Source organism: Aquila chrysaetos, chromosome 2 (genome assembly GCF_900496995.4).
Source record: "Aquila chrysaetos chrysaetos chromosome 2, bAquChr1.4, whole genome shotgun sequence".
NCBI lineage: Eukaryota > Metazoa > Chordata > Aves > Accipitriformes > Accipitridae > Aquila > Aquila chrysaetos.
Window position 1 is genome coordinate 69,619,494 of NC_044005.1, and position 20,444 is coordinate 69,639,937.

The window sequence follows — 20,444 nt, forward strand, 5'->3', positions numbered from 1 at the left end:
GCCATCACTGTTGATCCCCGAGTGCAAGGATTCATGGCATTATCACAGCTTCCTTCTCTAGACCTAAATGCCGGCTTCAACACCATTTGTTTTTTTATTATTATATAGTAGGAAAATTGAATGACTCACACTGCCCACACACACTGGCTCGTGCATTTGTACGCAGCGGTCAGAGCCAAGGGTTGTCTAAACGATACACAGAGTGATGCTTTGAAAATTCACGTTAAAACGAGATCCCCCTCTCATTTCTAAATTACTGTTCTTCCTACTTGCAAATGCATATGAAGCATCCACACTAGGAAATGAGCTTTTTTGCTATACCAGGGCTGATTATTCGAGTGAGGACTTTTTTTCCCCATCAAGTCATCAATTTAAAGAGAAATATATCCCTCTCTGTAGGATTTGTTGCTCTAGAAATATATAGTGAAAACATCATAAAAAGGCTATTAATGACTATTGTTTAATTCTTAGGGGGATTAGAGTAATTTCTGTAAAATGTTATTACATTTTTATTGAACTTGTTCAGGTTTTTTAATAGATTTTAAGGCTAGAAGGGACCACTGAATCATTTAATCTGACCTCCTGTATTGCTGATAAAATAGCATCCAGTTAGTCCTGTCTTGAGCCCTTTGCATTTGTTTGAGTCACACACATCTTTCAGTTTCAGCTCATTCATTCTAAGGGATCCCTGGGTAGAATTGCCTTTCAAAAATATGGATGGAAGTCACATTTGAATTGGAAAGAAAGGAATCCTAGCTCTCCTTTCCCAAAGAGAAAAAAAAGACAGAACTTGTAAGAAATACAATTCCTGTAAAAAGTACTGCAAAACAGGGGAATATTGATTACCGAGATTCCTCTTAATAAGTAAAGCTATAAATAGCCAACTGTTGTCCCTGAAGCCTAAACAGCCTGTTCCCTGGCCTGAACTAATTTTAGTGACCTAATTAGATCACTGATTTTGAAACTTCCAGGTCTCAACACCTCTTGTGTGTTTGAGGTATCTACTCTGGTATAAAATAAATTGCATCCCAGAAGTGCCCAGTTTTCTTCATTAATTAATGAAGGAAGGTGATTAGCTCAGCTACAGACAGCTGCATTTGGACAGATGAGTCTCATTCACAATGACTTGGTATTTAGCTGTCAAAAGAAACAAAAATTAGAAGACCGTTATATAGCATTTCTCTGCTTCACATAAAGCTCATAGGATCTTCAATACAGTGAGTATGAGATCCTCGGGTAAGCTTCAAACATAACCCGTTAAAGGGGTCTGACAGGTATTGCTGTCCTGCCTAGAAGAGGAAGTCATCATGAGGAATAGGCTAAAACAGTTGCTTATTTCAGGGTTAGAAGCACCTAACAAGTACTAATGAGAAAAATGCTTGTCCGTCAACAGAATTCTTAAAAACAGAGTTCTGCAAGAAACAATTCTCTCTCAAGGTCTTGTCAGCATCTACGCGCAGCCACGAAATGGTGGGGTCAGACGATATGGACTAAAAAGCCAACAATCCAGCAATGACATACAGCACTGCGTAGTCTTCATTATCCCCCACCTTTGCTCAAATCACAGCTGCACATGAGTGATGGCTGAGCCCACTGACTGTATCCCCAAACTGGTAATGAGCCACACATCACCATAAAGTATAAAAGATGCCATAAGTGGCCACACCTTTGCTACTGTTAAGGAAAAAGTTGGGGAGAAGGGGAGGGTGAATATACTGGCATCACCACATGAGCCAAAAGTAGCTCATATTTGAAAAATGACTGCACAACCTGGAACTTGAGATACACGGAGATTATGTTGGAGGCTCTGCAGCAGACTTCAAAAAGTTTGTAGTCACTGTGCAATATCCTTTCTTTGACACTGCATGCCCACAGTATTTAGTTTAGGTTTGGATTTCTCATTCACACCAAGCTCCCAAGGAGCCATATCCATTGCTAATGCTTTCTTTTATCTCTGATTGGTTAAAAGACTCCATCCTAAGCAAGTCCATCTTAGTTATATATGCCATCATTAACTCCCATCTGGATTGTAACAGTGCATTTTATTTGAACATGAAGCAATCAGACCTTCAGAGACACCTACTAGCTGATTACAGTGAACAAATTATATTACTTTCTCCACTGACTCCGCAAAATATTGAATTAAGCTCAAGATTGCAGTGTTTATATTCAAAGTACTCCCCGGACCTTGGAAAGCTCTGTCACAGTGAAGCCTTACAGGGTAAGAAGAAAAGTTATTTGCCTGAGAATGAACTGCCTTGTGATCCAGTGTGCAGCTCCTTAATCCCACAGAGCATCCCACCGCTTCCTCCAAGGTGTGTTTTATACCTATGTAAAAAATTAAAGATTCTACAAAAACCAAAGCTCATGAGCACCCCCCCCTCTTCCCCAGGGGTGAAATGGGAGAATAAACCCCCAGTGATAAACGTTACTCTTGGCAGTAAATACTTTATGATTTTGATGGCAGTAAAACTGCTACTACAGAGGACACATGCTAGAAGTTGCCATCTCTGATAAAAATTGTCATGTTCAGATGGATTAATAATCATAGGAATTACAATAATTCCTCTGCCTTTGCTACATATTATTCAGCTATTCTTTTCCTGACTTTTATTGCAGTTCCAGCTATGGGGTGAACCAGAGAAAGTATATGCAAAGTAATCCCTTCGTCCCATAATGAAGTAAAAAGGCAATATATACTGTGACTAACTTGCTTCTATCAGAAGTCACAATTCTTCAGGCAGACACATGAAGGGCAGATTTTGCCCAGTTTACCTCTGCTCAGGAAGGACTCACTTCTCCCCTTTCTCCACCAGACCACTCCTGAGGTTTATTACTAACTGAAAGATTATATCTGTCATAATATTATTTTTCTACAAGGTAGTGCCCACCAGGAATAACAGATTAAATAGTGTTCTAGCTTAGACAATTGTTAACACACACCACATGAATTCTTTCCTGCCAGCTTCAATGATTCTGCCTGAGTGTTTACAGAGCCTGTTTCACAAAAGCGCTTACTTCCTTTGCAAGCCTTTTGTATATAGGAAACTGAGAGGGAAAAAAAAAGAGAGAGAGAAAAAAAATAATTTGCCCTACACAGAAGGATGAAAAAAGACATAAAAATTTTACTGCCTGTAAGGGACTGGTACTAGTTGTGAATAGTGATTTTGGGGAGATCTCAGGGATTTGCAGGATCCTCTCCCCCAAACATAGAATCTGGTTTGGGGGAGATTAAAATCCATGGGTTCTTCTTTAAAGGCTCACTTAAATAACCCACCACTTCAAACAATTACTTCTTTCTTTCTCTCTTCATTAGTAATCCCCTCACATGCTCTTTGCTACAGTGTTGTTTCATCTTGTGTTTGTTTGTCCTAACTAATTTAGATATTAAGTCCTTGGTGACTGACAATGTGTCTATCTATGCAAAGCACACTTAAATAAATAAATTTAATAATAATTAATAATAAATATGCCAGCTGAAAGCTGTGCATCTGAGCTAGCAAGGACGACACTGACATTGATGCATTTGGTTTCAGGAGCAGTGCTTGCTGTTCCTCTGCCACGGCTCCTTGGGAAGCGCTGTTAATGGCTGCTGCACTCCGAGGGGTGCCAGGTCCCCCTCTCACAGTCCTCCCCATCGGAGAGTCACTCTGCCTTGACCCTCGTCACTCGCCAATTTGAAATCCAGCCTTCGGAGCTAACACTCTCCTAAAGGTGGTCAATATGACCACTACGATAGTCTAGGCCAACCATTTTATATGATGCAAAAAGCAGGCTGCAATGTCAAAATGGACACTCACTGAAATATTTCAACCTAGGTCTTGAACCCACCTCACAGGTGGGATTCAATTCCAAGTCTTACTGCTTATTTCCCTGATTTTTTTTTGCTTCCTCATGAATGGAAAAAAAGATTCAGAAAATGAGGGCAAAGAGGTTTTCCTGATACAGGAGAAGAAGGGATGCAGACAGGGAAGCACAGCAAGGAGAAAGGAGAAGGCAAGGGAACACAGCAAGGAGGGGATGGCCCAAAGGGACCATTCAGAGGGAATCAGAGTATGTACACTCGGGTGAGAAACATGCAGGGTGTTCCTAGGGTATGTAGCCTTACAGGATTTTAGTGAGCTTACTATTAAAAGGGCTGCAGGTAGAAAGCTAGTTCCAGAATTAGTAATATATGTTTAGAGTAGCTGAAAAGGATAACACCTGTATCAGCAAAGCACCACTAGATAAAGAGAGGAGGAACGAGTAGGACATGAAGGCCAAATGAGATCTAAAATGTCTTTGGCTCTTTAATAAAGAAAGGCTTTTATCTGAGGTCTTTTTCATTTCCAGATAGAACAGACCGGCAATTTATATCATTTATTAGATAAACCAGAATCCATTCTTCAGTGGGTGACTAGAATATATGTTTGAATTCTTCCAAAAAATGATAAAGCAGTAGAAGAGGAAAGTACATGGACTCCCAAGCTTTGAGGGTCAGCTACTTCACCCCAGAGCATCACACAGACATACCTGGCAAAAACAACTGACAAAGAAATTACAGGAGAATAAGGGACTTTCCAAAGGTCATTTTCTTGGATCTATTACCTCTTAAGTGCATTCTTAAAAGATTTCTTATAATCTTGATCCTGCTGTCCCCTTTGGTAGGTATCTCAAATTGGTGACCCTTAATTTTCTTTCTGTAATACCAAAGCTGTGCTTTAGTAGAGGTTCCCTAAAGCCCAAAATGGCTCATAAATCACTGGGGTTTCTGGTTGCTTTACATCAGAGTCTGCAGATGTTTCACAGTGCATGTGAGCTAAATCTGGCCTGTAAAGAGGTGAGTCCAGCTTAACAGTTTTCTTAGGCTTCAGAGAAGGAGCATTTAGGAACAGAAACCAAAGCTGGAAGCCACGGGGCAAATATTTTCAGTGTCTGCTACTTTTTGTATGATATTCCTCTGCCTTTAGAAGTACGATTCTTAAAATTGTCTTGTATGGCTTCGATTCAATCTCTGAAGTGCATTTTTATAACAAAGAAATACTGTTACCGGGATCCAGTGTCATGGGAAACAAGATTCTCAGTTTATAGGGCATACACACACCTCCCTTTCCCGCTTGTAGCTACGTAGCACACTTTTCCCCCTGCAAAGATGACTTGTGGCACCAACAGCAAATTCTGACATGGAAAAATGATGTCGGAGAAGCATTTAATCTCTTTCCACCTGTTTTTTATGAACTCTAAGTCCTGGAAACAAGCACCATACCCATGTTACTAAATATCCCTACCAGCAATCCTATCTCTGTACTACTGGCAAACCACTTCACTGTGATTCCTTCAAGCGTATTTCTCCCAGTCTCAAGAGCCTGCCTAAGACACATGCTTATTCTTCTTTGTTAGATCTCCAACACATTTGAGACATTGCTCCCAGGTCCAGAACACCTTCCCAGGGCATTGGATATCTTTTTCTCTCATGTAGAATTAATATTCTTAATTATCTCCATCAAGAAAAAAATGGAAATCATCTAAAAGGACCCACAGAAAGTGTTATTTTAGGCATGCACATTTGCAGGAAATTTCCAGGATTCAGGGGACTTCTTTGTAATGGGGGAAAACAGTAGGAAGAAAGAAGTCTTTATCAACAATAACAGATGGAGATTGCCCAAAAGCAGAGCCAAAAGCTGAAGATGCTATTAGGTCATTTTCTGGTTAGGGTGTACAGGCATTTAATAGACCATAGCTTTATGCTTTGAGAAGATACAGTCATAGAGAAATTCTTTGCTCGGGATCCGATGCCTAAAGAAAGGGTTCCCATTTGTAGAGTGTACAGAAAGTCTGAGTAGAAGTGTCTTGTGTAGCTCTTCCTATCCCACCCTCATGTTACCACCAGCATAATAATATGACCATAATATTGACAACAGATCCCACTGATCTGCCTTGCAAGCATTACTTGCCAGGTGACTAGTGGCCCTTCGGCTCTTCTTTTAGCCCCTATCTCCTGTTCCCATGCCTCCCACATCCTCACCTCAGTGTTGGGAAGTCACATATTCCTAAAAAGACGAGTATTTTCTGTCCCGTTTTCACCCCAGCAGGACCAGCTCTATCCTCTGACCTAGAGGCCATGAAGGGAAGGCTGTGGACATTAGCAAACAAGGCCTGCTAGACTGCTTGTGGGCTCAAGGCAGTCACTCTGCCTTGATAAAGGATTATATGGTACCACAAGGATGTACACCCTTACTTTGGGACTTGCTTGGAGTCTCTGTCACTTGCCTGATGCACATTGCAGTCCCTGGCCTGCCATGAAACGCAAGAACCTGGAGTGGGATGCTATTTGAAAGGAAGATTTGAAAGGTAATAGCCACACTCAGCTCTCAAATGTATTTCTTCCACTCATGAACAGTATATAGAAAACCTACAAAAAACTAAATAACTTATTTTTTAAAAAAGCTATTAGATATCACCAAATAAGGCATAGATTACTGTTTTCTAATGTCATAATTTTTTAAAATAACAGTTAAATGTGAGCATCCAAATGCATTTAAAAACTTAATTTTATATAACTGGAGCCCATTTTGATGTCCCCCCCCGCTTTTAACTATAGATTGTGATGATGCTTCATATCTTGTACGACCAGCATCTGTACAGTAACTGTTTTTTCAAGCTATCTATAGTATATCCATGTACATGGGATGAATAGAAACAGCCCGCACACAGAAAAATAATGGATGTAAAAGCTAGACCATAAAAATAGGAGTTCATGTTTCTAAAACTGAGCAGCCCCGAACCCACCCGAGTACATGCTTAGCTTTGAGCACAAGTATGACTCAGTGGGTCCTAGTGGCTACACTGATACTGGTGAATAAAATGGACCAGGGCCTGTCCTCTGGTCTTGAGACCAATAATCACTGCACAGCCTGCATCAATATAGCTTAACTCTCTTCCCTGCAAAGCACAGGCTACGGTCAAACCCTGATAAACTCTGTCTGGGGGAGTACTTGGTGTCCTGGGCCTGCCAAGGACTATGCTGACCATTTAACAGCACGCAAACCCCCAGACTAGTGCTCAGGCCTCTACCGTAGCCTTATTCCATTTTCTAATATCAGCTATAAACTACAGTAGTGTAGTAGTATAGACACGACCCCAGAAATTATGCAAGTTCTCAAATGTGATGGTGGGTGTACAAACACATGGAGCTGTTCACAATAGATCTTACACACCTCCTCAAGCAACTGGAAGAACCCCATGTACTGCCACAGAGGTTGATTTAAGCAATTAATTATGTTTTGTTTCTGTGCTTGATAGTGGTTACGTCTGTTTTCTGGGGGAAAACTGCATTCTCCTGAATATTTAATGTTTTTAATTTATTTTCATTTCTATAATTAGTTGTAGGTGTCTCTTTACCTACATGTAACTAAAGGGGAAAAAAAGATATTAATTTCTGAATAAACTTACAACAGCTATTGTTTTAGTTTGAAAAACAAGGGAGTCTGAAATAGACTAATTAGATTTAAAAAATGCAATAAAAGGTGAAAAAGTCCAAACAGCAATAACGGATTTTTTCTGACAATCACAACTTGCAGTAAAATCTATTTTTAATGAGACAAAAAGTTAGGAAAAGAAAGCACACCAAAAAAGAGTCTTAAGACCATTCTGCTAAGAAATTTGATTCTAACACTGCAACTGTCTTCTTCGCAGACAAAAATCTGTCTTTAAAACATCTGCAGAGGGTTACAGAAACAAATCAACTATAGCCAAAACAAGAGTTCTATAGTCAGTACCACAGTACCACCTTGTGGGGAAATAAAAATGGCCTCAGTATTGACTCCTTCCACTGCACAGTTTCAGGAAATACCCACCACATAAACATAAAATTGTAACTAAGACAAATGAAACAGACTCAGGCACCAGCAACATATGCAATGCATGATTTCTTCCAGTGTCAAATTACTTTTTTTGAAGAATCCATGTTCCAGCCAAAATCTTTCAGAAGTCTAATGTAAAAACTTCCTGGAAGAAAAATGTCTCCTTTTACATTTGCTTGCATTCCTTTCTTGACTTCCATTTGCTGCAGATTTATTTCTCTAGTTACACTGACTCGAGAGAACAATTGCATCAGGCATGTCAAATTCCACTCCCACAAAATGCTTCATAAAGTTAAAGGCTATGACATAAACAAACTAATGCCAGGATCTTTGAGATGACTTTTTTTATTGCTTTTCTGTAACTGATGTAGAGATTAGAGACAGTAATATTCCTCAGTACTTTTGAAGAAATAAGGTTATCAAATCTTCCGATGCCCAAAGGGAACTATCACCTGCTTTTCTCCATTTCTTTCACACAGTGAAAGAAATTTGTATGATTAAGTAATTGCTGGCTGTCAGAAGAAACTAGTCACCCAGTCGTCATGTTTTAAGAGCTCTATTAAATGCAATTTTCACACTTTCAAATATAAATTCTTACAGGCATCTCTGAATTTAATGCCACTAATAAAGCAGAGTAACTAGTTCTTTCTTCCCTAAGTGGGTTGAGTGTTGGACAAACCAACAGGCAGTCTTCCCTCTCTATTTTACCAATGGGCAGCACTCTTAACATTAGCTCTTCCTGACATTTCCTTTTGGGGTATCCTTTGCTGGAGACCAACAGTCGGGTCAAATTGGGATAAACTGTGCCAAAGCATGTATAACAGTCTTTAATATAATGTTGTCAGGGGAGGGTGACGAGTATTATTTTGTGAGATTTTTGCTTGGTTAGTTTTTATTTTTTTCCAATATAAAGTTTAAACCTGTTTGCATTCATGCTGTGGAAAACCTTCCATTAATGGAAACCGTGCAGGATCAAACCCACAAGAAACAAAACAAATTGTATTCAGGTTTACTCTTCACACAAAGCTAGGCTGTGAATTTAGACATTGAGTTCAGGGGCTGGTCCACCTGCACCTGTATTCCACTGAGAGACTGACACTGACTTTAGCTGGGTGAGGTCAGATCCCAATGGTAGGGTTCCTCTCACCTCACTTGAAGTAACCAGAAATTAGGCGATCAGTCCAATTGCCCATACATACCCATCTAGTGTCATCTCGGATTCCGCAGGATATGCTTCCTGGACCTTCAGCTTGTGACCTATGTCACATTTACCAGCCCCATGCAGAGGTCTCAGAAATCTTTAGGGGCCTCCAAAGTCACTAGATGGCCGTGAGTGGGAAGCTGAATCAAGCCCTAGGTGTCTAATTGAAGTTTGTCATATAGGTTCCATCTACAGGCAGTAGAGAAAGAGACATCTCCAACAGTAATTCGCGACGTCCTAACATAAATGTCTATGACAGATGGGAAGAAATACCCTCTGAAGATGCCTATCCCTCCTTACTGACCAAGGCAGGCACTTGGAAACCAGATGTCTAACTCTCAGGTGATCACATTCTGCTGAGATGAATCCAAAACCTAATGTACAACAGATTATAGACCTTCTCCCTATTTTTGCATCCTGATAATACACTCCAGGTTGCACATTGTATATACGATTTGGATAACGTGATCTGAACTATACTGTATACATTGTGCCACAAGCCTCAGAAGGAGGATACCAAACAGTCAGCTCAGGTCCCATCATTAGCGGTGGCAGTGAGTGTGGCCTTCAGCAGCAGCAGTAGCAGCAATTGTGGTCTGATTGCCAGGTAGTGTTCATATGCAGGAGCAAAGCCTCTGCACCCACCTGCTCTTTTAGGATCCCATGCTCTATGGACCCACCTTCCTTCTGCGCTCTCTTCCCAATGCAGGCAGCACCTCTTTTCTCCAAACACGCATTTCAATTGGCAAAAAGACTTCAAAACCAATGCCTGCTGTGTGCTTCCCTCTCGCCATGTTCTCCACCTCCACAAGCCAACACCTTGAAGACACGGCCTCCCCCGAATTCCCCAAGTTCAATCTTCACATCCCTAGTGTCTATCAGGGTGGATCTGTCACACATCCCAGGAGTAGATATTGTTCTACAAAATGCAGAGCTATGGCTGCTGCCATCACCTGGCACATCTCTGAGTGCTTACTGTGCCACTAGCCATAGATGCTCCACAGTCTGCGAGGTCAAGAGCGTTTCTCAGAAAGAATACACAAGTCTCAAAGTTACTGTTTCAGGCTGGCTGTGAATCTAGACATCAGCTATGTTTGGAGTTTTACCCCACAATCATGAGATCTATGCATTTAATTTTATTACAAAAGTTCATATTCCTTCCTCTTCAAAAGTAGGGGGCAACAGATTTACATTCCCAAGAGGGCATAAGCCTCCATGCCTCATCAAAGTAAATTAATTAGATATAAGGAAGCAATTTTTTGTGATGAGGGTGGTGAAACACTGGAACAGGTTGCCTGGGGAGGTTGTACATGCCCCATGCCTGGAAACATTCCGGGTCAGGTTGGTTGGGGTTCTGAGCTGCCTGATCTAATTGAAGATGTCCCTGCTCACTGCAGGGGGGGTGGACTAGATGACCTTTAAAGGTCCCTTCCGACCCAAACCATTCTATGATGATTCTATGAATTAGACAATGAAATGCCTTTGAGAATTTGATCTGACTCCAGAAGGAAGTGATGTGGGCAGTGGTATTTTGTTGCATTTCAATGCAGACTCTTCCTCGAAGAAAGATGAGAAGAGCTGCAGAGTGCCATGTAGCCACAGCAGCAGCAAAGGGGCTTTGCAGCTGCACCTCCACTCCTCCCATCACACGACACGAGGCAGTACAAGCTTCTCAACTTGACAAATTAGCCACTGATCTGAAACATTTGCATGCTGTGTTATTTTCAGCTTTTAAATTCCTTATCTTTAATGTTCTGGTTTAAGGCTTTTGCAAGAAAATCAAACCAAATTCTGTGCTGGACTGACCAACGGGATAGAAGAGAAGCAAGTATCACTATTACAAGCCCTTCTTATCCAATAGTTCAGTCATTGTGCAACAGACCACCATTCACATCCTTCCTCTGCCTGAGGGGATTCAAACATTCATCTCCCAAAGATTTCATTAAATATTATTTTTAGGGCATTATAAATTCAGCATTCTTCATCTTGTCTTGTTCCGCTTTGCGTAAAATACTTAAAAATCAATCGAATCAAGGAGTAACTACACATTCTTTAGACTCCATCCTTTGCTCCAGTGAATGGCGGATCACATGGGGTGGGAGAGCATCAAGGGGAATGGCTGTGAGCACCTCCCACATAAAACATTCAGTGTCTTTGGGGCTGGATTCTCCACTAGAAGGCAGCATCTGTAGGTTAAAATTCTCTCAAATTTTAAAGAAATTGAGCCTTGTAGCAGATAGTAAATTTATGAACTACTAGGTATGAAAAATAATAATGATTTTGCATTCAGAAGCTTGACCTTCACTGAGAAGAAATTCTCGAAAGTGTCATTAACATCTAACCTACTGGTCTGATACCAAGAGATAGATATATTTGTGCTCGCTGAAGAATGATACGCTTAGATACTAAAACTTGTTGAGGTTATGCCAAAAATTAGGCCTTAGCAAGTTAATTGGCTCAGCTATTACATTGATCTGGCTGCTGGAAGTAACGGCTACAGTAATGGCCTGAAGAACCACTGCCTTTTTGAAACACTCGGTTACTGCCAGTGGTCAAGTACCACCTGACTGGAAGTTTCTAGGGGGGACAAGAAAATTTCTGGTCATTTGTCACTTTCAGCTTTACTGTGACTTTTGGTCCTATCTGATCTCATTTAATTGGGAGCATCATATGTCTTGTACTCCCAGTAAATCAGAAGACAATGTTCATATTTCATTACCAAACAAGTGATACAATGATATAAACCACTTACTTCCTCCTTCTGTAATTGTATTTGCTTTATTCTTCCACTGGTGAGAACATGTTATCTTGATCAGATGATTTTGACAGACCATTTTTTAAGATACCTTCTAGAAAAATACACCACCCTAATGACGTATGGCAAAGCACATTAATAAGAACCTGTTTAAGAGCCAGATCTTTGTGATTTGTATTCTACATTACAAAACACTGACTTTCAGCGTATTGGTTATATAACATGTGAATTGGGTATCAATTAGAAATATGACTATTTTGTGGCGTCTTTGGGTCCTCCACATGCATACATAGGCTGTTTGCCAAACGCACATCCACAAGCGACCAGAAGCCAGAGCCATGCACCAGGCACTCCTCCACGCGGAACCAGGCTGGAGCTGCAGGTCTGCATTTGGCACTCGTGCCGTTGGCTATTGTGAAGAGCACAAGAATCAGGCTGCCATCTGCGGAGATGTTTCTAGCCTGCTAGCATATTTCCTAGAAACATGGAACAGCCCAGGTTGGAAGGCACCTCACAAGATCATCTGGTCCAACCTTGTGTGGGAAGGGGAGGGTAGATGAGATTAACCAGCACCCTGTTCAGTCACATCTTGAAAACCTCCAGTGACGGGGACTCCACCACACCCCTGGGGAGGTTGTTCCAGTCATTGATTGCTCTCACTGTAAAATATTTCTTTCTTATATCAAGATGAAACCTCTCCTGGTGCAACTCGTACCGATCGTTCCTTGTCTTCTCCCTGTGGCTCTTTATGAAGAGAGAGCCTCCATCCTCTTTGTAGCCACCCTTTAAGCACTGGAATACTGTGATGAGGTTCTCTCCTGAACCTTCTCTTCTCCAGGGAGAAAAGACCTAAATCCTTCAGACTTTCCTCATAGGGCAGGTTCTCCATTTGACTTACAGCTCTACATGTTCCTTGCTTCTGTCAGTTCTAGCTGGTATGAAACCAGAAACTAAGCACACAGAGCAGGTATTCCTGTTTCTCATTTAAATAGCAGAATAGATCTTGTAGAATAGAAAGACTTTGAAGACAAGTTCCTCATCCACTAAAGCCTCAGTGTACATGCACTCAGGCTACATCTGTTGTTATCCTCATTATGTGATAAAAAGTCATGAACAGTCTCCCCTCCTGCTGCCAGACCACTGCTCCAGCGCTTTGGGGTACTCCACCCGCTTGTGTGTCTTACGTAAAACATACAAGGCTGCCATCTCCCTTTTCTAATATTGTTTAAAAATCATACCTGCAAGAATTCCCTCCACTTGCTCCAATTCACAAATGTGAAGCTTTAAAAGATGAACAGAGATTGATATTCCTTCTCCAAGAAATAAAAAACAAAAATCCCCCCTCCCTCCAACCTTCACCTCATACTTCAGAACAAGGCCTTAACTCACGTACTTCTATCAATATAATTTTTACTTCATCTGAAGAACATACCAGTTCATTTCAATATATACTCCGCTAAAGAAAGACCATGATAAGAGTTCATTATATTATTTACACTTTTAATAGCACTTGTTTGGCCAGCACATGATTGGAAGAGACCTCCTTAGGCAACGAATATAGTACTATGCTCTCACAGAGAGTTATGACAAATAAATGATTTCATTGATCAGGCACCATCCAGTGAAGCGACTTTTGTCCTGATGGCAAGAAACCTTTTTCAGGTTTCCAATCCGCATGCATTAACAAGATTCTTGTGCTAAAAGAAGTTTCCTTTTGCTTGAACATCACTTTTCCATCAGTACTGTTTACCTCCCCAGTATCTTTATCTTTCCAATCTCTTTAAAAAGAGGCAACATATATCCTCTCTGTCTTTGCTTTGCAGGATTAAACATGCCAAGTTGTTTTATTTTCCCTTCTGTTGTAAGCCCTCTCTTATCTTGACCATCTTGGTAGCTTTTCTCTGCAACTAGTTAGGCCTCAATTCATTTTTCTTGGAAAGCAGATAACCAACACTGTAGAGTCTTTCAGATGAGGTGTGCATATAGCTTTATTGAATATATCATACAGGATATATAAGCTTGCACTTTTTTCTAGGCGCATTATCTACAAGACTCATAGTCCTCCTAAAACCAGTTAAAACATTCGAGTTGTATTCTTCTTTGTCCCTTCCCAATGAGGCTGTTATAGGATAACAAGACGTTATGAGTTCTCAAATTAATTCATGAACTTGCACTCTAATATTTTAAATATTAGCCACTTTATTTCTCTTGTCCTTGGAGTCGTCTAATTTTTCCCATTTGATATTCTTATCCTCCTCTCCATTAACTATGCTGTCTAAAATTCTGTAACCAGAATCACTGTCACTCTCCTAATTCTCTTATCAACATCATTAATGAAATTATTAAGATTAACACGGTTGCTCTCAAAATTGAATCTTAAAAAAAAAAAACTATTAGTAACTTCATTCCAATACTTCCTTTTTGATAGTCCCCATTGTCCTCTGACTACTCCCCCACTCTCCTTACCCACTTTCAATTTTTTTAATGATTCTTATCATGTCCAACTTAATTAATAATTTCCCACAAGGCAGTATATCAAATACAATCAAGATAGAATAGTTCTATCCATTCTCTTTGCCTAAAAATACCACAGAATTTATCAAAAATGATCTTTCGTTAATCTGAGATAATCTACCTTTGATTAAAAAGATGTGACATTTCATTCCATTTACCTCCATGTATTATTCTCTCCACATTTTATTTTAAAGCCTACTGAGAGCAGACCAACACATACTTAGATGCCTGGATCAGTTTTTGCACCTTTCTAGAATACCTTTGCTACTTTATAGTTACCTGGTAACACCTCTGTCTTTCTCCAACACATCTTCTATCAGGAATTTCACATACCATGTCCTTCAGACCTCTCAGTTGAAGATAGGCCAGTCTATTGCCATCTGTCTCTCCTTCTCTGTGTGTTAAATTCTTTAGTATCTTTTTCCCACTAGCCATTTAGTCAGTCAGCCAACCCCAGCTGCTGATAGCTGCAAGAGGGGAAACACATTAGTTTGGTTTCAGGACTGCATCTAGATTCTCTCTCACCTTTACTTTGCCCTTACTGCACAGTGGCTGTAAGGGCACTTACACACCTCTTTCTTAGCTCTCTTGGGGGTTTAGGCTGCTGGAAAACTTTGAGAGATCTAACATGCCTCAGATTAGGAGGCAAAATAAGGTTCAGAAACAATTGTGACCATTTGAGTTCCTGTAACATTCATACAAAAGAACTTTTTCTTTTTACTGAAATGAATACAGTTCCTTGCATACAGTTGTATTTGGTATTTAGCAAAGCAGCTCATGCATTTATTTTGCAAAGCTTTTTTTTTTTTTTTTTTAATATATGCATTTTATTACAAATGATAAGGCACACCACAATTGAAGGAATTCATAGCTTTTTAGAAGACTTTACATAGTGTGAGGAAGTCTTCCCAGAAAGGGAAAGAAGTAGTAAGAAAGCATGAAGCGTGTTGGGGCTGCTATCTCAATGTATTTTGCAGAAGACACCCTCATGCTGCTTTGCAGGAGTTTGCAAACCACTAATGCAAGACAGAATTGGTGAAATCATCGAGATTCATAGTGAAATCTGACACACAAAATTTTGCAACCTGCTCTTGGGAAACCTGAACACAAAGAGCCAAAAGAGCTACATGAGAAGAGCGGATTAGGCAACAGCTCTGCCATGCTGAGCAACAGAAATCTTTCAGTATCATCATGGTGATTTGTAGTCCAGAGATATTTTCACTGTACCTGCATTGGAAGAAGCAGGCTTCTCCAGGGTCCCTCCTGACTGGGACCTGAATTTGTATGGCATGTGTTTCATGGTGTGCTCCATACTATTGGTCACCAGGGACCTGCTCTAACCTCACCCTTGCAAGGCAATGTACAAGACAGTTCATCCACCAGTTCTTGTCACTCAGTCATCCAGGCTAATTCCTCTCCTTTTAATTCCTGCAGGTTTCCTAGGAATAGCATGCATCCAGACACCTTCCAACACACAGGTGAGATGAGGCTGATGACTCACAATCAGTTCTACAGCTGGTATCAAGGTCTTTAAGCACACAGGGTTCCCACGAACGGAAATGACATAACTTCATATTTACAAGACCATAATTAACAAGGAAAAAAACAGTCAAGTCTTGTCAGAAGCCTGAACTATTCCTGTGCTTAAAGCTAAAAGGGAACCTTTCTTGTTGTAGGTATGCCAGTTGTTGAGACCATCCAACGCCTTCCACCACTACTTTCTAGTATCATTCTTCCATTGCTTAAAATGAGATATTTTCACCAACTTAAAAAAATTTGCGTATACTGAAAATACAACACAAGTTGAAATCTTCTGCGAGAAGAAATCACTTAGCTTTTTTCTAAATTAAGTTAGAGAAGAATAAGGCTGGTTTGCTCCTCTTAAAAAACTCCTACAACTGTTACGTGGAGTAACTTTAAGGGAGCTGGACAGAGGGTAGCCAGGATAATATATCTGCACCTTTGTCTGTACTCATGAAAATGTGCCCAAATTCTAAGCTGCAAGATTCTGTATATGTTGGATAAATTCTAGCTAAGATATCTAGAAGTTTGGGCTAAGTCTCAGGTCTGTTAAGTTGACCCTGTAAACTTAATTTATATTTTGCGTAAGACCTACTGCCTAATCTTTTGAAAAAATATAGCTCTTAAACCTGCTCTATGACAGGAGCTCCATAGCAGTTACCTCAGGTTTGAGCATTTGTGTGTGCTCTGACCACAGTATCCCGAGAATTCCAACAATCTTTAAGTGCACACCTTCCCAGCAGTGTAACCTCTTTCTGATATTAGAGACAGGTGAGTGAGACCCAGAACGTGGGCTTCCCAGGTTCTAGGTTTTTCTCCTTAACACAAAAGCCACCTTCCTCCCAGATAAACACAGCCTGTGGAGGATGCAACTCTTCTTTTCCTTCACCCTTCAAATGCGTTTGTTGAATAAATATTTAAAATGTCCTATTTTGGGGGTGTACAAGTTATACCCAGTCCCCAACACACAGCTAATTAAGACTGTATCAGTCAGAAAACAAAAAGAAGTAACATCACAATTACCACACCCTTAAAACCCCACCTGATCTTCACGACAGTGACATTTTGATAATGATGATGACTCTGCCTTCACAAAGAGAGAACTCATTATTTTTGAGATACATATTTCTACATCAATTTCTGAAAGGAAATGAAGCCTACAAGCAACTATAATTGGAATGCTCTCCTCTGCACTCTTAATTCTCATCAACAAAAAAAAGTAAAGGTAACAGAAAAATCTCACCACTAACATATAAAAGACTGCAACTGTCACTTGCCTGATATATATCCTCAAGAGAGGTCTGTGAAGCCTAACAAAAAGACACATATTCAGTTTCTTTTACTATAGATCACCAACTGCCACCTAAAGGACCACCAACCCCCTAGCCCGCTTTCCAAAAAGCACTGAGGTAGTTCACCTTCCCCAATGCAGAGCATATGTGTCCAAATAAAATATTTTTTAAAAAGTTTTAAGTTCAGAATTCTGCCTGACACCACGCTCAGGACTGCAACTAGGTATCAAGACCAGCAGTGACAGATTTTCACACATCCTTTTTTTTCATTCACTCCTGTTCCTTGGCTTGGGTTGACTTTATGTGTTGGCTGTCTTGAATCCCAGTCTTAAAAGTGTTTAGAGAACTGAAGCAATTCATCCAGCACTACAAATTTATCTGAGAGGAGTCTGGTTTTGATCTGATCTGCACCTTCTCAATACCTCAGAAATCCATATTCTTCAACTTCCAAAAACCAACAGATTGCACACTCAGCAGCTGAGACAGTAGCAGCTACTTATACAAAAGTGGTACGCTTTCCTTTAAGATGTTGTCAGGTCCAGGTACAAACATGATACTTTGTGACACCATGTCACAGTATGATCAAGATGCGTACTAATGGTGGCTTTCATTAAAACAAAACTCAAATGCACCTCTGGATATATGCCCGTGCTAGATCTGAATCATCCACAGACTACGTCTCTGGAGAGCACCAGGGTCAATACGAACATCCAAACCTGTGTACAACCTGAAAAACTAGGGGCTCTGAATAATCCCATTGCTGGATGAAGAAGATATTAGTCAGATTTTGTGGTACCTGGAACCCTCCCGTGTCTAACAGAAGCCTCTTTAGATCCTTCTAGACCAAGTCACATCAGAAAATCAAAAAGCAACAGGAACTCAACCCATTCAGGATACGAGTCTGCTCCCCACATGCACACAGATGGCTTGCACGATGTAATCGCACTGACCCAACCTGTTCAGGAGGCTAGTTTCAACTTGCATGCAACACAGTCTGCCCGTACACGCGCTATGTCTGCTCGTCTGGGATTTCTGGATTGTTAGACATCTTGAAATCCTGGACAAATTACTAAGGCTGACAGAAAAGGGCAAGAGGGGAGCAAACAACCCAAAGTGACAGCCTGTCACAAGGCGCAGTAGCTCTGACAGAGGCACTTTCACTTTAGTTTTCCTAACAACAGCTGAGCCATCGTGACAGTAGGTCACTGCCCATATTCATCCTTGATCCTCTCTCTCCTAGTTAATTGCTTAAGCGGCTTTCTCAGGCTAGCTCTGTAAACCAGCTCTATCTCCCATTTACGAGACTTCACTGTGATGGACAGACATTCACTAGCATTTTAGCAGAGGAAGATCTAGGAAAGCTTACCAGATCTACTAAAATTACATACTATTAATAGTATTGTACAATAACATAACTTTTTATATATAGCCCCGAGGCTAAACATATCAAAACGAAGCACAGCTGTTTCAGTGAAACACAGCAGCTACATCCACTCATCCCAGCACTGATTTCACACTGTGGGTCACCCTGAAGCCTCAGCCTGGGAGATTTACCACTGAAACACTGACACGTTGCTCCAGCCAAAAGCAGAAGCAGGCGCTAGCTGTTGAAGAGCAGGCCGGGATTCCCATTAGCTGGGGACTGCAGAGGGAGCGGTTGAGGTATACGTTCATTCCCGAGTCCCCTTATCGCTATGTGTTTACATCATTCGCTTAATTACCCCCTGCTCCCCAGCCATCCTCCTACACACACGCTCCCCCCCGCGCCCGAGAAAGAGCCGCTGGAAAGCACAGGCCAGCCAACGCTGCGCTTCTGCCTTCAGAGAAAGACGTCCCGGGACGCACGTCCCCCATACGCACACCTCTTCCCCTGGGGAAAAATTACACGTGTTAGGAAAAGGTATAAAAATCCGGCACTCGAGGCGCGCTGCCCCGCACCCGCGCGGCGGTAACGCGCGGCAGGCCCGGGCCCGGGCCGGGGCCTCGGCCTCGGCCTCTGCCCCCGCCGGCCCCCTGCGGAGCAGCGCCGCCCCGGGGTGGGGTGGGCCTGTCAGCTGCCCGCAGCCCGGAGAGGCCCGCCCGCCCGCCTCTGCCCCTCCAGCCGCGGCTGAGACCCGCCGGCGCTGCCCGCCCCTGCTGCGGCGGCCGCCGGCGGCGCCGGCCGAGGCGGCAGGAAGAGGAAGCGGGGCCGGGGCGGCGCCGCGGCGGCTCCCCCTGGCGGAGGCGGGCGGCGGGGCGGGGCGGGGCGGGGCGGGGCCGCCGCCGCCGCCAGGCCGTGGCCCCGCCGCGGCCGCCTGAGCAGCAGCCGCTGCCGGCGCGTTTCCCCTTCCCGCCCCCTCCCTCGGCGCTGCCTCTCCCCCGCCTCCCCGGCCGGGGCAGCAGGAAGCGGCTCTGATGTCAGCGCCGGCGGCCGCGGCGCGGCTCTGAGCGGCTCCCCCGACCCCGCCGCGGCCCTCTCGCCCGCCGCCGCCGGGGCTGGCGGAGGCGGCCAGCTTCGGCCCCGGGGGCGCCCCCTTCTCTCCGCCGGGGACGCGCGGCCGAGGCGGCTCCCGGGCTCGGCAGAGGCCGCGGCCTAGGGCAGCCGGCGCGGCGCTCCGCGGGGGTGCGGGAGGGCGCGGGATGCGGAGCGGCCGCCGCCGGCGGGGCCGCCGCCCGCCGCCGCTGAGGCCCGCGGCCGCCGCGGATGCGGCCTCGCCCCGCGCGGGCGGCCCAGGCGGCGCCTCGGCCAGGCCCTCGCCGACCCGCGCCCGCGCGGAGGGCGGGAGCCGCCGCCGCGCCCCGCGTAGCCCCGGCCCAGGCCCTCGGCCGCCCGGCGCCGGGCCCCCCGCCCCCGGCCTGCCCTGGCCTCTCCTCCCCCAGGTGAAAGAGGAGGCATGTCCGCTGCCGCCTCCGCTGAAATGATTGAAACCCCCCCGGTCCTCAACTTCGAAGAAATCGACTACAAAGAGATCGAGGTGGAAGAGGTGAGTGCGGGCCCCGCCGCCGGGCGGCCTCCCCCAGCCACACACGCACACACACACACACACGCCCGCTCCCCGGGCGCGGCCTGGCCCCCGCGGGCCGCCGGGGTTTCCGTCCCCGGCGCCGTCCCGCCGCTGGCGGAAGGGGCCGCGGGGGCTTCCCGGGCCTGCCGGGACACCCCCCCCCCACCGCAGTGTACCTGCACGGGGGTTGTTGCCTTCTCCGCTGGATGCTGCAGCGGCTGGCACCGGAGGACAAAGGCGATGTGGCTCGGAGCGGAGGTGCCAGCTTACTTCTGCCAACCCTGGTGCTGCTGCTGTACTGGGGCGGGGGGTTACTTAAGCGGGATAGATTTGTTC

General features: G+C 43.6%; 2 protein-coding genes across 9 annotated transcripts in view; one reads left to right on the plus strand and one right to left on the minus strand.

Moving 5' to 3' along the window:
- Nucleotides 1-13,970: 13,970 nt before the first annotated feature.
- On the minus strand, nt 13,971-19,999 carry LOC121232543. The gene is made up of 4 exons (XM_041119412.1): nt 19,866-19,999; nt 18,846-19,338; nt 17,077-17,142; nt 13,971-15,866 (listed from the first exon to the last, which is right to left on the minus strand). The coding sequence occupies exons 1-4, from the start codon at nt 19,997-19,999 to the stop codon at nt 15,705-15,707; spliced, it is 855 nt and encodes a 284-aa protein (XP_040975346.1). The 3' UTR covers nt 13,971-15,704.
- The window catches only part of MAP3K7 (mitogen-activated protein kinase kinase kinase 7), a 47,608-nt gene continuing 47,048 nt past the window's right edge, over nt 19,885-20,444 (plus strand). For 4 of the 8 annotated variants that reach the window (XM_030000194.2, XM_030000202.2, XM_030000212.2 and 1 more), the window contains exon 1: nt 19,885-20,087. In XM_030000194.2, coding sequence (XP_029856054.1) covers nt 19,998-20,087 — 90 coding nt within the window. In that variant the 5' untranslated portion in view covers nt 19,885-19,997. The remainder of the gene's footprint in view (nt 20,088-20,444) is intronic. The other 4 variants (XM_030000230.2, XM_030000239.2, XM_030000248.2 and 1 more) reach the window with 1 other exon arrangement.

What these genes read in the sequence shown, in the direction of transcription:
- LOC121232543 (XM_041119412.1), bottom strand. Translation starts at nt 19,999, where the DNA reads ATGCCTCCTCTTTCACCTGGGGGAGGAGAGGCCAGGGCAGGCCGGGGG. An exon ending in CGCCCTCCGCGCGGGCGCGG is followed by an intron (nt 19,339 to 19,865) that starts GTCGGCGAGGGC and finishes CGCCTCCGCCAG; the next exon opens with GGGGAGCCGCCGCGGCGCCG. An exon ending in GCAGTCTTTTATATGTTAGT is followed by an intron (nt 15,867 to 17,076) that starts GGTGAGATTTTT and finishes TATGTCATTTCC; the next exon opens with GTTCGTGGGAACCCTGTGTG.